Raw genomic sequence first — 15,835 nt, forward strand, 5'->3', positions numbered from 1 at the left:
TGCAATATTTGTGAACCTTTGGGCTGTATAAGTCGAGGCAAAGGCCAAGTGTTTTTTTGATATAAATAGAACAATTCTACTGCAAATAGGATTTCCAAAAATAACTTTACTTTTTTTATAAAATGGTATAAACCTTGGAATGTCTTCAAAGAATTAGCCACCAACCGCCATATTATTATTATTATTATTATTTTTTATTTATTTTTATTAGTTCACAACAAATTGTTTTTATTTTTTTTTCATTTTTTTTAAAAACAATGGCATATGATTTTAAAGAATTTTTTTTTTTTTTTTTTTGAATAATTAATATCTAAAAAAAAAATAATAACAAATATTATCATATATCCTCTTAATTCTATTTCATTTTCGAAAATAGTCTGAAAAATAATAATAATAATAAATAAATTTTAAATCATTTTGAAATTGGTCATTTTTTGATATATAAAAAAAAAAAAAAAAAAAAAAAAAATTAAAAATATTTTCCTTTTTTTATAACTCTATCAAAATAAATTTATAGTTTTAGCTCGCTCATATTCTATATAAAAATTAAAACATTTGGAATTATAAAAAAAAAAAGAATAACAAAAGAATTTCGCTTTTTTGTAATGTGGCAAAAAAGGTCGGAAATTTCTGCTTAAATAAAAAATATCTTCTCAACAATTAATGAAAAAAAAAAAAAATTAAACAACCAAAAAAATAAAATAAAAATTATAAATATATAATGAAAAAAATGATATATAGTTTAAAAAAGAACAATAAAATTTGCTTAATAATAGTTTTTGTAAATTTATATATTAAATCATTGTTTGAAAAAAAAATGAAAAAGAAATGATAAAAAAAAAAAAAAAAAAAAAAATGAAATTTGAAGGATGTTTTTAAAACTGGAAAAAAAAATAAACCAAGATTTAATATTTTCTAAACTAGTTTAAAAATTTTATTTACAAATATATAGTTAACAATATTGTTTATTTAGTAATGTGATAAAAGTTAAACAATGAGTTGATATTTATTTTGTTTATTCTTTTTATCTTTTGGTATAAATAGAAATGAGATACCACCAACTATAAAAAAGAAAGCAATTGCATTTAATAACCAACCTAAATGTGGTCTATAATAAGTTGTATCAGTTGAACCAATAAATTCCAATGCACTATTTGCATTATAACCAATACTATCTTGATCATCATTGACACTAGTGCTACTACTACTACTACTACTACTTGAACTATTTTGAGGTGTAATTAAACAGTTTCCTAATAAATTACATTCTTTATCGAAATATTGTCTAAATGATAATAGATATAATACAGAACCAATATTGAATACTAAACAAATGAAACCAACAACTTTTGATAGAATACACATTAAGAATGCATTGTGTTTACTTTTAACTTTTAAATTTATTAATTGTAATATTAATATTACAAAATTACAACATAATGATACTATTGAACATGTTAAACATATTAAAAAAACATCTTGGGTATCAATTGCTTTGTCATACCCAATATCCTTTATAAATGTTGATGAATAATCATTTGATTTTTTATATGATCTTAAAGATAGTAAATATGATGTTGACCATTTAGATGTTTGTTGTTCTTGCTGTGGTGGTATATCAACTGATGATGATTGGTTTCCAATTATATAATTTTCAATTTCAATATTTGTATATCTAAAATAATAAATCTCATTATCTGAAAATTTAATTTTATACCAATATGCTAATTTTTTAATTTTTTAATTTTTTATTTTATTTTATTTTATTTTTCCATATTGGAATTAAAACTATTAAAACTTTATTTAATTTTTTAAAAATTTAATTTTTTTTTTTTTTTTTTTTTATCACATACATTGTAATGAAATTGAAAATAAAATAAAAGAGCCTACAAATAATAATATTGTAATTATATCTTTTTTTAATTTTTGCATTTTATTTTTTTATTATTTTTTGTTAATTAAAAATTCTTTTTTTTTTTTTTTTTTTTTTTTTAAAATTAAATTTAAAAAAAAAAAAAAATAAATAAAATAAGAAAAAAATATAAGAATTAATTTAATGAATGGTTTATATTTTTTTTTTTTATTTTATTTTTTTATTTTTTTTTTTTTATTTTTTTTATTTTTTATTTTAATTTTTATTAAACAATTAAAAATTATACCCCTACAACCACACATACATACACCACTTGATTTCAGTTTTTTTTTAATTATTTTATTTTTTTTTCTTTATTTTTTTACCTTTTTTATAAAAAAAATTAATTGGTTGGGGGACACACACTTTTTAGAATAATCTATTTTTAAAACAATTTTTTTATTTTTTTATTTTTTATTTTATTTATTTTTTTTATTTGTTTTTTAATCTTTTTATTTATTTTTACATATCAAAAGTAAATCTTGGTTGAATATTAATAAATGGAAACATATTTGAAGAAAGAGTTGTATATTTTCTATTATTTGGATATTGTAAAGGATATTTTTTAATTAATTCTAAATAAGTTTCATTGATTGATTGATAACGTGATATTAAAGAATGATCATTAATCATTTCTTCAAATCTTTCCTTATTTATATCTTTTCCATATGGTATTGGTAAAATTGAAGATTTTATAAATAAAACAACATCATCATTTTTTTGACAAGATACTATTAATGCTAACCCAGAATGATTTGTATGTGAACTAAATTGTAAATCATCATCATCATCATCATCATCACCATTACCATCATTACCATTATTATTATTATTACCATTTTCTTGATTTTCTTGATTATTATTAAAATTAAAATTTTCTTTAAAAAATTTTAAATCAAAAGAAATTAATTTAAAACCTTTTGAAATATTTTTAAGTATTCTTCTTTGATATCTAATATCGCCATTTAACATCCAACTTTCTTTTGAAAGGAAATCACATCTATAATTGATTGATTGGATAGAGTTGAATAGAGTTTGAATATTTTCACCATCAAATATGAAACCATTTGAATGAATATCACAACAAACCAAAATATGATTCTTATTAACATACGGTTCTAAATGGAATTTTAAATGTCTAAAAGGATAATGTTTTGATAATACTATTGAACCTGATAAAGTTTTACAAATTGAATATTGGTTCCATTGATTTGAGAGTTTTAAAAATTTAATAAAATTTTGAATTCTATTAATAATTTCATCTTTTTCTAAACCATAAAAAAATATATCAATTTCAGTATCTTGAAAATTTGATTTATATTTTTCACCCAATAAACACATTGTTATAAAATTACCAGATATAACTGTATTTGACCAATTGAATCCGTAATTATTTAAAAGTCTATAGTTTGATTCTTGATTAAATAATTTTAAAAATTCAATTTTATTAACAATTGATGGTTTTCCAATTGATATATCTTGATCAATCTTACAATCATTACCATTACCATTACCATTACCTTGACAATAATAGTTTTGGGAATTCTCTTTTTTAATAATATTAATAATTTGTTCTTTAAATGGCCATTCTTTTAAAATGAATAAATCTAAATTTTCATAAACATTTATCATAAAATCTTGACTATATTGTAAATTAAAAATATCTTGAGAAATTGATTTTTCATATAAAAATGAAAACCAACTATTATGTTGATTTGATGAAATTATCATTTTATCAATTGATGGTAATTTAATTGAAACATTTTTAAAATATTTAATTTCTTGAATTTTATCAACTAATATTTTTAAACAATAAAATCCATTTGGTGTTTTATCTCTTTTACAATTTTTTATTAAATCTTCAATTAAATCAATTGGTAATTTAATTAAATATTCATTTAAATAATTTGAATTACTAAATTAATTAATAAAATGAAATAAAAAAATTAATAAATTAATAAATTATTATTATTTATTTTTTTGATTTTTTTATTTTATATAAAATAAATTAAAACTTACATTAACATTAATTCTCTTATTACTGAAAAAATAATATTTTTTAAATTTGGAATTTTATTTTTTAATGGCCAATTATTATCAACTATTTTATATTGATATGGATTTAATTTTTTATCTCTTTTTTCTTTTTTTGATAATGGAAATAATTCTAATAATTGTTTTTTTATTTCATCATTTTCATTATTATTATTATTATTTGAATTATTATTATTATTATTATTATTATTATTTAAATTATTACTATTATTATTATTTAAATTATTATTTAAATTAAAATTAAAATTTAAACCAGTTTTATTAAAAAATTTCTTTTTAAAATTATTAATTGAATCTAAAATATCTTGTGAAGAATATTCTATTCTACTTGAAACCATATCATTTTCTTTTCCTTCAAAACAAATCACTGAATATTTTTCGATTGAATTTGGTTGTGGTATTACTAATTTACAAAATGTTATTTGTTTATTTTTATTTTTTCTAATTAAATTTACACTAAATTTAATTTTATTCTCTTCATTATTTTCTTCATTATTATTAATTAATTCATTATTATTATTATCATTATTAATATTTTCATTATTAATATTATTATTATTATTATTTAAATTATTATTTAAATTATTATTAAAATTATTTTGATTTAATGATAAAATATTTCTATTAATTAAACAAATTGAATTAAAATACATTTCAAAGTATAGGTTATTTTTTTTAATTAAATTTCTTAAAATTTGAAAAGTTTTAGTTGAACGATCATATTGGGAAACTTTAAATAAATGTGGAATACGATTATTAAATTTACAAAGTGAAGATTTTAAAAATTGTAATGGATAACCCATTGTGATTAAAGAGAATTGTGAATAATTCTCTGAAAGATATTCTAAACTACCCTTATCAACACCAACTTTTGGTGAAACTAAACCAAAGAAATTAAATGGTGATTGAATGTATTGTTCATATTCAAATTGAGTTAGAATTGATTTAATTTTTTCATTTCTTTCTTTAATTGATTTTTGAGGTTGTTGTAAATATTGATTTGATTGCTTTAAAAGTATTTCAAATACTTGTTTAGCTTTATTATATCTTTGTTGAACTAATTTCAATTGATTTTTATGTTTTTCATCCATTTCAAATGAAACCACTAAATTATCAACAATAACCCGATGTTTAAAATCACCACCACCACTGCAAACACTATTCAATCCTTTTAATTTTTCATTAATTTCATTATCTTCACTTGAATTTGAATTGGTCATAATTATTATAATTTCTTCTTCTTCCTCATTATCTTCTGCAAATGAATTTTCAATAAATTCTTGTGACATTTGAATAATTGGTGATGAAGGTGGTGATGGTGGTATATTTTCAATTTCAAATTGAAGTTCTTCTTGTTGTTGTTGATTTTTTTGATTTATTGATTTTTCTTTTTTTAAATTATTATTATTATTACTATTAATTCCTAGTTGTTCATTTAAATAATTTTTTATTATTTTTTGATATTGTTCCATTTTTTTTATTTTTTTTTTTTATTTTTTGAATTTTATTATTTGTAAATTAATTAATTAATTTTATTATTATAAAAATTTATTTATTATAAAAAAAAATGAAATAAAAAATTTTTTTTTATATTTTCTTTTATTTTCTTTTTTTTAATTTTTTTTTAATTTTTTTTTTTTAGATATCAAAACATAACTGAATTTAAAAAATAAAAACCAAAGCGAAATTTAAAAGATTTTTACAAAATCTAAAAAAGGAATAAATATTTTTTTTTTTTTTTTTTTTTTTTATTTAAAAAAAATATAATTTTTTTTTTTTATTTACATTTTTAAAAGATTTTTAATTTTATTTATATATTTATTTTATATATTTATTTTTTAAAATTTCTAAAGATTTTTTTTTTTTAAAACAATGTTTTTTTTTTTTTTTTTTTTATTTATTTAAAACTTTTTATTTATTTATTACAGATCCTAATAATTTTTTTTTTTTTTTTTTTTTTTTTTTTTTTTTTTTTAAAATTTTTTTTTTTTTTTTTAATATTAATAAAAAATAAAAACCCTTTAAACCAAAAAATTTAATCACAACATAATCACCTTTTTATATTAATTAATAAAAATTAAATGATGAATATGAGAACAAATATATTTTATTCACGAAACCAACGAAGGGTTATTTTTATTCCCGAAATTTCTTTTTAAAAAAAAAAAAAAAAAAAAATTTTATTCCGGCAAAATGGAAATTTACAATTTTTAATATTCCAATTTTTGTTATGTGATTTTGTGATTTTTATTTTTTTTTTTTTTTTTTATTTTTTTTTTTTTTATTAAATTTTTTTTTTTTTTTATCCACCCTATTTTTTTTTTTTTTTTTTTTTTTTTTTTTTTTCCTCAAATCATTTTTAAAAATACTACTTAACCCTTTAATTTAAAATTATTTTATAACTATCAATTTAAATATATATATATTTTAAAAAAAAAAAAAAAAAAAAAAAAATTAAAATGTCATCAAATAATTTAATTACATTACATAGATGGTTATTATCAGATACTCATAAGAATATGGAGAATAAATTAGAAATGGCAAATTTATTCTCAGGTATAGCATTGGCATGTAAAATTACAAATAATGCAATAAAGAGAGCAGGTTTTGAAAGTAATTTCGGTTTAGCAGGTATAACCAATGTTCATAGTGAAGATGTAAAGAAATTAGATGTCATTGCAAACGATGCCTTCAAGATGGCATTAAAATCAACGCGTGAAGTATTTTGCATGGTATCAGAGGAAGAAGATTCAATCATTCCAGTATCACAATCACAAGCAGGTAAATATGTTGTTGCATTCGATCCATTAGATGGCTCAAGTAATTTAGATTGTAATGTCTCTGTTGGCTCGATCTTTTCAATTTGGCCAAAGGCATCAAAGGATCACAACTATTCAAACGATGATGTACTTAGAAAGGGTCGTGACATGACTGCTGCCGGCTATGCCCTCTATGGCAGTGCCACCATGTTGGTATTGACATTTGGCCAAGGTGTCTATGGCTTCACTTTGGATAACCATATTGGTGAATTTGTTTTAACTCATGTCGAAATGAGAATTCGTACCAAAGGTTCAATCTATTCAATCAATGAAGGTAATTCAGTCTTTTGGGATAAAGCCACCCAAGAATACGTTAAAGCTATTAAATCTGGTGCTGATGGTCGTGCTCCTTACTCTTCAAGATACATTGGTAGTATGGTCTCTGATATTCATCGTACTCTCCTCTATGGTGGTATCTTTATGTATCCAGGTGATACCAAATCTCCAAATGGTAAATTAAGATATCTCTACGAAGTTGCTCCACTCTCTTTCATTATGGAACAAGCAGCTGGTAAATCAACTAATGGTTCTTCACCTTGTCTTGACATGATTCCAAAATCAATTCATGAAAGAGTACCAGTTTTCATGGGTTCTCCAGCTTGTATAGATGAACTTTTAGCTTTTCAAAAGAAATTTAATCATAATCATAGTACTACTTCACAACATGAAAAAGATAATTAATAAATAATAAATAATAAATAATAAAATGTAAAAAAAAAATAAAAAATAAAAAATAAAAATAAAATCTATTTTTAAAAATAAAAATAAAAATAAAATTAAAATTAAAATCTATTTTTAAAAATAATTATTTTTTTTTATTTTTTATTTTTATTTTTTATTATTCCCAAAGTTTCGTTTTTAATATTTTCATTTTTATAAATATTTTTTTTTTTATTTTTTATTATTTTTATTTTTTTTTTTTTTTTTTTTCATATTTCAAACTTTTAAAAATGACACATAATAACGATAAAGATATTACATTATTACTTGGTAAAAAGTTATTAATGGGATGGTCAATGTTAAATAATGTTTGTAAAGATTGTAAAATTGTTCCATTGGTAGAAAATAAAAAAGATAATATAATTTTATGTGTATCATGTGAAAGAAAATTGAAAAGAGATGAAAATGGTGAAATTTTAGATGAAAAAAAATCAACACCTTCAAATACTTCTTCTTCTTCTTCTTCTTCTTCTTCTTCTTCTTCTTCCTCAACAACAACTACACCATCTTCTTCAAATACTTCAACACCAATTCCAACAACTACAACTATTACAAATATAACTAAACCACAACTACAACCACAACACGCAACAACAACAACTATTAAAAATGATACAAAACAAATTGATATGAAATATTATGATGATGATTATTTTGATGATTATGATGAAGATGATACACCATTGACAGAGGAGGAAAAAATAGCAATTGAAAAAAGATTAAAAAAATCTGATGAATTTAGTTCAAAAATGGGTGAATTTCTATTAAAAGGTTGGTCACTTCTTTCAGATAGTTGCCCAAATAATGAATGTTATGGTGTACCTTTAATGAAAGATAGAGAAAAGAAATTTTATTGTGTTTCTTGTAAAATGTCTGGTTTAGAAATTGATGATTTAATTCAAAAATTACCTTTAACTACTTCTACTGAATCACCAACAACATCGCCAACTTCAACTACTACAACAACAACAACAACAACCACCCCAAATAATAAAACAAATCCAATAATAGAAAAACAACAAATTAAAGAACTACAACAACAACCACAACAACCACAACAACCACAACAACCACAACAACCACAACAAAATTTAATTAGATCAACAAATACACCAATAATTGTTGAAAATATTACACCAATTAAAAATACATTAACAAATAATAGTACATTCTCACCACCATATCCAGAACCAGACCAAAAGAAACAAAGAATGACTGGTACAACTCCACAAAAATTAAATAATAGTAGTAATAATCAATCATTTTTGTCAACATCCTCTGTTAATAATAATAGTTCAATTTTAAATGATGAAATCCAAGAATTACCAGATTTCACTGACAATACATTATCAATACTTTTCGAAAAATTAAAAGATGCTCAAAATCAATTAGTTACAACCAACAATATTCATTATTGTTCATTAATTAGAGAATATACCTCAACAATTTCATCTTTATTAGAATTAAAAAAACATTGGACAATGTAATAATAATGACATCTAATAAAAAATAAAACAAAAAAAAAGAAAATTAAAAAAAAAATTAAAAAAAAAAAAAAAGATACCCAATAACCATTTATTTGTTTTTTTTTTTTTTTTTTTTTTTTTTTTTTTTTTATTTATTTATTTGTTTATTTATTTGGGTTTTTTTTTTTTTCCTTTTTTTTTTTTTTTTTCTTTTAAAATTTTTTTTTTTTTAATTATTATTATTATTATTATTATAATTATTTAATATGGTTTGAATTTTCTTGCAGCAGTAACTTTAGAAATTCTTTGTTTATCTTCTTCGAATTTTTGTCTTAAAACATCTAATTCATCCTTTTTAGTTTGTCTATGTTGGAAGGCATAGAAATTCTTCTTTTCTTTCTTTTCCATTAAAGCTTTAACTTCTTCAGCTGTCATTACTTTAGCACTTGATGGTCCAACTGTAATGAAACCTTCTTCATCTGGTACATTTCTTAATTTTGATCTCTTCTTACTTTCCAATACTCTCTTATCATAATCAATCATAATATTATCTAATTTAGTTTGTAATTCATCATAATCTACAATAATCTTTGAATTATATTGATTTAATAAATCTAAAAAATAATAAAAAAGAAAAAAAATAAAAAAATAAAAAAAAAAGTTAGTTTCTACACATATATATAATAAATTATAAATTTTAAATAATTTTTAAATACAATTTTACATACAATTAAAACCATTTAATGGTAAAGATGGTTGTTGAATTGATAAAGAATGTGATTTCTTTAAGAATAATTTTAAAGAATCTTGATCATTCATTACGATATGAGCAACATGTTTTGTAGATTCATCGATTTGTTCTGGTGATGAATCATCAGTTTGTTGTTGAGTATCATTATTTTTAAGATTTGGTTGACCGAAATGAACAGATTCAATGAAATCATATTTAAATAATTTTTTAACATCTTCTAAACTTTGACAATGAGTTGGCAAATTTGTAACAAATAAAGTTTTATTTTGTGGCCATTTCTTATTAGTTTCTTTTTTAATATATATATATTTTTTAAATGTTGAATTTTCAATTTGTACTGGTAAAATTGTAAATCCACTAATTGTATTTTCTATTTTCTTTTCTTTCTTTTTAATTGGACTTATTTCTTCATCTGATGACGAATCATCTGATGATGATGAATCTGATTCAACAACTTGTTTCTTTTTATTATTATTATTATTATTATTATTCTTTTTTTCTTTTACAATTTTTGGTTTTTGTTCTTCTTCAACAATTGGTTCTTCTTCTTTTTGAATGATTGGTTCCTCTTCAATAATTGGTTTTTCAATTTTATTGGTTTTTTTATTCTTTTTATCTGTTGTTGTTGGTGTTGGTATTGGTATTGGTGTTGGTGTTGGTGTTGGAGTTGGTGTAGTTTGTTTTTCTTTTTTAGTTACAGATAATTTCTTTGAAGATTTAATTAGTTCTTCAACTACTGGTTCTATAATTTCTTGTTGTAATTTTTCTTCTTCTTTTTGTTTTTTAGATAAAGGTGGTGTTGGTTTTGGATCTTTTTTTATTGATTTAATAATTAATGGTTTGTCAGAAATTTTTAAAGTTTTATTGAATAATTGAGTTTGATTTTTTTCAGTCTGTATTATAACTTTCTTTTTTTCAACTTTTTCAATTTTTTTCTTTTTTAAAATTGATTTTGTTACTATTGGTGATATAGTTTCTTTTAAATCTTCATTATTTTCATTATCATTATTATTATTATTATTATTATTATTATTTACAATTTCTTCAGTTGGTGATGTGGTTTCAGTTTTTTTTTTTAATGCAAATTTTTTAATTGGCTTTGATTTGATAACCATTTTCTTCTTTTTTTCTTTTAAAAAAAAACAATATAAAAATTTATATACAAAATAGTTTTTATCACCAAGTAAAAGCAATGAAATAAAAATAAAAAAAAAAAAAAAAAAAAAAAAAAAAAAAAAAAATTTTGATTCTTTCGTTTTTTTAGAAAAAAAAAATAAAAAATAAAAATAAAATAAAAATAAAAACAAAAAAAAAAAAAATTAAATTTAAATAAAATTTAATTATAGAAATAAAAATAACCTTGAAAAAAAAAATAAATAATTTTCATCTATTTCATAAAAATGACAGATATTAATCGTCATAGATATAGAGATAGAAGTGATAGTAGAAGTAGAGAAAGATATGAAAATAGACATAAATTATATAGAGATAGAAGTAGAAGTAGAAGTAGAAGCATAGATAAAGAAAGATATCATGAATCTGATAGACATAGATTATACAGAGATAGAAGTAAAAGTAGAGAAAGAGATAGAATAAATACTAAACATGATAAAAATAATCTAGAAATAGATAAGAAAAGGAATACTGAAAGAGATGAAAATAAATATAGAGATAGAGATAAAAATAGAGGTAGAAGTAGAAGTAGAAGTAAAAGTAGAGAAAGATATAAAAAATATAAAAGAAATAGAAGTAGGTCTTCATCATCCTCATCATCCTCTTCATCTTCATCATCCTCATCTTCATCATCATCTAATGAAAGAAAAAAGAGAAAGAAGAAAAAGAAAGAAGAAAAGAGAAAAAGAAAAAAAGAAAAAAAAGAAAAAAAAGAAGAAAAAGAATTAAAAAAGAAATTAAAAAAAGATTCAAAAAAATCATCATCAACAGTTTCAACAACCACAACAACAACAACAACAGCAGCAGCAGCATCAGCAACAAACACATCTAATTTAGTCAACAACAATAATAATAAAAAAAAAATGGGACCCATATCTGATGAAGATTATGAAAAGTTGAAAAATTCGTATAGAGAAGTATTTGATGAAGATAGTGGTCGTACTAGAGTTGTGAATGGTAATGGTGAAATCGTTGAAAGAATAGTTAGTCGTGAACAACATAAAGCAATCAATTATATTGCTACTCACCACCCAACTCAATTTAAATAATAATAATAATTTTCTTTTTTTTTTTATTTATTTTATTTTATTTTATCACAATAAATATTGAAAAATGTTAAATTTTTTATTTTTTTTTCCAATGTTTAACATTTTTTTTTTTCCAAGATTTGAATTAAATTTACATTTTTTATTTTATTGAGCAGATGAACAAGTATTTGTTAGAAAAATTTCATGAGTTTCTGAGGAACCAGAAGTTTGAGAAGTAGTTGAAGAAGCACCTGAATTATTACCACCTGTATCACCACTTGTTGAAGATTGAGTAGTACCACCACTCAAATCTCCACTTGTACCTGTTGAGCTACCACCATCATCTGGATTACCAGTTGAAGTACCTGTTGGGTTACCACTATCTGGATTGTCACCAGTTGAACTACCTGTTGAACTACCACCATCTGGATTATCACCAGTGTAAGTTCCAGTTGAATCAGCACCAGTTGAATCAGCACTTGTTGGATTTGCAGTAGTTGGTTGAGCAGTGGTTACACCTGATGCAGTATCACCTGAACCACTACCAAATAATACTAAATCATTGAAATTAATTAATGGTGCATTACCAAAACCACCACCACCACCACCCATTTTATTATTATTATTATTATTATTATTATTATTATTATTATAAATATTTCCTTTACTTTTACCTTTACTTTTATCAATAACATTTTGACCAGAAGTTCCAGAATATGAAGATTCTGAAGAACCATTAATAAAAGGTCTAAACATATCACAAGAATCACCTTTTAAAATTATACCATTTGAATCATCCATCATTTCAGGTAAACCATTTGGCATACAATAATAAGTGTATGCAACTTTACCAGGTGCAATTGCAACGGTTTCATTGGTTAAAAATTCATATGCAATCACAGTACCAGAACAACTATCTAATCTTTGAGTTACAAGATATAAACTTTTTGCTGGATAAATTGGTGATGTTGAAATTTGAACTTTATAATCATAGACTTGAGTTGGTAATCTAGTTGGATTAAATATTATATCACCCCCTTTATCACAACCCATATTTGTATATCTATAAGGTGATGTTGAATTACGATTGCTTGCTTTACAAACTCCCTTATATTTTGTACCAGTAATTGATCCTGTATTTTGATTCCATGAAAATTCCCATGATGTTGTATAACCATCAAATGAAATACATGTATCTAAAGCAATTGAATATCCAAGACCATTAACTATACTTTGACAATTAAATCCATTTTTAAATGGTATAAAATTTACAAAAATTGGTGATTCTTTATTAAATTTTATTGCTTTTGTTTTTGTTATTATTATAGTTAATATTAATAATAATAAAACAAAATTTAATAATGAAATTAATTTCATATTTTTAAAATTTGTTTTTTTAAACAAAAAAAAAAAAAAAAAAAAAAAAAAAAAAAAAAATAATAAATAAAAAAAGGTGATCAGTGAAAAAAAAAAAAAAAAAAAAAAAAAAAAAAAAAAAAAAAAAAAAAAAAAAAAAGGCAAAAACGGGACCTTGGAATATAAATAAAAAAAAAATAAAAAAATAATTTAAAAAAAAAAAAATATCTTGTGTCGTAAAATATTTTTATTATTTTTTCGAGCAAAAAAAAAATTGCACGTTAGGTATAAAAATGAAAATATTAACTAATGTTAACTAATTTATTATAAATTGGATTTACTTAAGATTTCTTTTTTTTTTTTTAAATTTTTAAATTTTATTTGTTTTATTTTTATATTTTTTTAACAATGCACTGCGCGTAATTTTATTTTAAAAAATTTTTTTTTTTTTTTTTTTATATAATTATATTTTATGTGAAAAAAAAAAAAAAAAAAAACTGGAAATTAATTAATTATTTTTTTTTATTTTTTTATTTATTTATTTATTTATTTAATATCACTAAAAGCAATTAATGGTAATAATACAGGATAACTAACAATTTTTAAAGCAACATCACCTTTTGTTTCTTTTCTTTTTAAATGACCATTACAAATTTTAAAATCTTGATGTATAATTTTACCATTGTATGGACCTTCTTTCATTTTTTGAGTTAAATCATTCTTTTGTAAAGTTTTTAAATTAATTCTCCAATTTGAATAATCTTTTTTATAGGATGATGGTAAATTTGTTAAACCAAAATCAATTGCAGTTAAAGCGATTTTAATAGTTCCATGTTTAGCATATGATAAATTTTCAATTGTTTCAATTTCAACACCATATGGTAATAATGATAAATCAATACCAACAAATCCTAATAAATCATCACTACCAACTAAATCATGATCAAATACATCGAATATCAGTATTTCATTATTTACATTTTCAATATCGATAAAAACAGTTTCATCCCATATTGGATTTAAATTTCTATCAATTACTTTTGTAGCTTGAAATGATTCATTACTTGATTTTAATTTTATATATGGATCTGATGAATTTGTACAAACATCTTCAATCATTAAATTTTGGGCAGAGATTAATCTAACTTTTAATTTTCCTTTTCCATTTGGTTCTGAAAAAAATATTGAATCTTCTGATGGTATAAATTTATTACCAATAATTTTATTTGGTCTTAATATTGGTTTATTTTCATGAGGTAAAGTTTTTATAAAAATTGGTTTATCTAAATTTGATTTATTATTATTATTTTTTGATGGTGGAATAGTTTCCATTTAATTTTTTAATAAATAAATAAAATTTTAATTAAAAAAAAAAAAAAAAATTTAATATTATAAAGAAATTTAAATGAATAAATTAAAGGAATTTTTTTTAGTATAAAAAAAAAAAAAATAAAAAAATGGATTTGTTTTTTTTTTTTAGTATAAAAAAAAAAAAAAAAAAAATGGATTTGTTTTTTTTTTAATTTTTGAGAAAGGAAAAAAAATAATAAAAAAAAAAAAATGGTTTAACCAATTGGTGAAATTTTTGGATATTTTGAATTGAGATTAGATAGTATTGTTTTTTTTTTTATTTTAAAATTTTTGACCTGACAATGGTTTGTGTAAATTGATTGTGTCACATTTATATTATTTATCTCATTTTTTTATTATAAAATATATAGATATTTTTTTTTTTATTTATTTTTTTTTTTTTTTTACAACAAATCTAATAATAGGGAAGATTCTTTTAAAAATATCTTTTATTTTTTGATATTTTTTTTTTTTTTAGGTATTATTTTTTTTTATTTTTTTTTTATTAAATTATTTTTTTTTTATTTATTAATTTAAATCAAAAATAATTTCCAAAAAAGGTTAATAATTTTTTATTTAACTTGAAATGAATTCCAAATTCGATGAAAAAAAAAAAAAACAAATTTTTAAATCTTTTTTTTTTTTTTTTAAATTTAATTTTTCCTTTTTTTTTTCCTTTTTTTTTTTTCTTTTTATTTTTTTTTTTTTTATAATTATTTTATAATTTTTTTTATATGTGTGTGTGTGTGTTTAAAAACAATTTTTTATTTGGTGGTTTTTAAAAACCTTTCATATTTCTATTAAAAAAAAAAAAAAAGTAAAATGGTGTCCGATATTAATTTTTATAATAATAATAAAGATGAGCATATTAAAGCCAACACTTTTTCAATGGATCAAATTTGTCAATCTGCAGCATCAATATCTCCAATAATAACATCAACTTTAACAAATTCTCAACAACAGCATCACCAACTACAACAACAACTACAGCAACAACAACAGCAGCAACAAAATAATATAATAACAAAACCAACAACTACTTCAATATCACCATCATGTACAGTACCATCAAGCCCAATAAATAAACCTTTAAATAATTTTAATATAAATGATGACAATACCAACAAAAATAATAATAATAATTATAATATTAATAATAATATTAATAATAATAATAACGATAATATAAAACTACAATGCGAAAT

General features: G+C 20.5%; 8 protein-coding genes across 8 annotated transcripts in view; 4 read left to right on the forward strand and 4 right to left on the reverse strand.

Moving 5' to 3' along the window:
- Positions 1-987: 987 nt before the first annotated feature.
- DDB_G0269826 (hypothetical protein) lies at positions 988-5,439 on the reverse strand (the record flags this gene model as incomplete). The annotated part of the gene is made up of 3 exons (XM_641230.1): positions 988-1,675; positions 2,379-3,827; positions 3,932-5,439. 3 exons carry the CDS (start codon positions 5,437-5,439, stop codon positions 988-990), a joined length of 3,645 nt encoding a protein of 1,214 aa, XP_646322.1.
- A 987-nt stretch (positions 5,440-6,426) lies between these two features.
- Positions 6,427-7,467, forward strand: fbp (D-fructose-1,6-bisphosphate 1-phosphohydrolase; the record flags this gene model as incomplete). The annotated part of the gene is made up of 1 exon (XM_641231.1): positions 6,427-7,467. One exon carries the CDS (start codon positions 6,427-6,429, stop codon positions 7,465-7,467), a length of 1,041 nt encoding a protein of 346 aa, XP_646323.1.
- Positions 7,468-7,736: 269 nt separating this feature from the next.
- On the forward strand, positions 7,737-8,993 carry DDB_G0269828 (Sjogrens syndrome scleroderma autoantigen 1 family protein; the record flags this gene model as incomplete). The annotated part of the gene is made up of 1 exon (XM_641232.1): positions 7,737-8,993. The coding sequence occupies one exon, from the start codon at positions 7,737-7,739 to the stop codon at positions 8,991-8,993; it is 1,257 nt and encodes a 418-aa protein (XP_646324.1).
- A 240-nt stretch (positions 8,994-9,233) lies between these two features.
- Positions 9,234-10,838, reverse strand: DDB_G0269830 (hypothetical protein; the record flags this gene model as incomplete). The annotated part of the gene is made up of 2 exons (XM_641233.1): positions 9,234-9,586; positions 9,701-10,838. 2 exons carry the CDS (start codon positions 10,836-10,838, stop codon positions 9,234-9,236), a joined length of 1,491 nt encoding a protein of 496 aa, XP_646325.1.
- A 285-nt stretch (positions 10,839-11,123) lies between these two features.
- DDB_G0269832 (hypothetical protein) lies at positions 11,124-11,945 on the forward strand (the record flags this gene model as incomplete). The annotated part of the gene is made up of 1 exon (XM_641234.1): positions 11,124-11,945. The coding sequence occupies one exon, from the start codon at positions 11,124-11,126 to the stop codon at positions 11,943-11,945; it is 822 nt and encodes a 273-aa protein (XP_646326.1).
- Positions 11,946-12,089: 144 nt separating this feature from the next.
- Positions 12,090-13,301, reverse strand: DDB_G0269834 (hypothetical protein; the record flags this gene model as incomplete). The annotated part of the gene is made up of 1 exon (XM_641235.1): positions 12,090-13,301. The coding sequence occupies one exon, from the start codon at positions 13,299-13,301 to the stop codon at positions 12,090-12,092; it is 1,212 nt and encodes a 403-aa protein (XP_646327.1).
- A 525-nt stretch (positions 13,302-13,826) lies between these two features.
- DDB_G0269836 (hypothetical protein) lies at positions 13,827-14,612 on the reverse strand (the record flags this gene model as incomplete). The annotated part of the gene is made up of 1 exon (XM_641236.1): positions 13,827-14,612. The coding sequence occupies one exon, from the start codon at positions 14,610-14,612 to the stop codon at positions 13,827-13,829; it is 786 nt and encodes a 261-aa protein (XP_646328.1).
- An 840-nt stretch (positions 14,613-15,452) lies between these two features.
- Positions 15,453-15,835, forward strand: part of DDB_G0269838 (hypothetical protein) — a gene marked incomplete at both ends in the record, with an annotated part of 678 nt that continues 295 nt past the window's right edge. The window contains one exon of the mRNA XM_641237.1: positions 15,453-15,835. This exon is cut by the window's right edge and continues 65 nt beyond it. Within this exon, the coding sequence (XP_646329.1) occupies positions 15,453-15,835 (383 nt within the window).

The sequence above is a fragment of the Dictyostelium discoideum genome (genome assembly GCF_000004695.1).
Source record: "Dictyostelium discoideum AX4 chromosome 1 chromosome, whole genome shotgun sequence".
NCBI lineage: Eukaryota > Evosea > Eumycetozoa > Dictyosteliales > Dictyosteliaceae > Dictyostelium > Dictyostelium discoideum.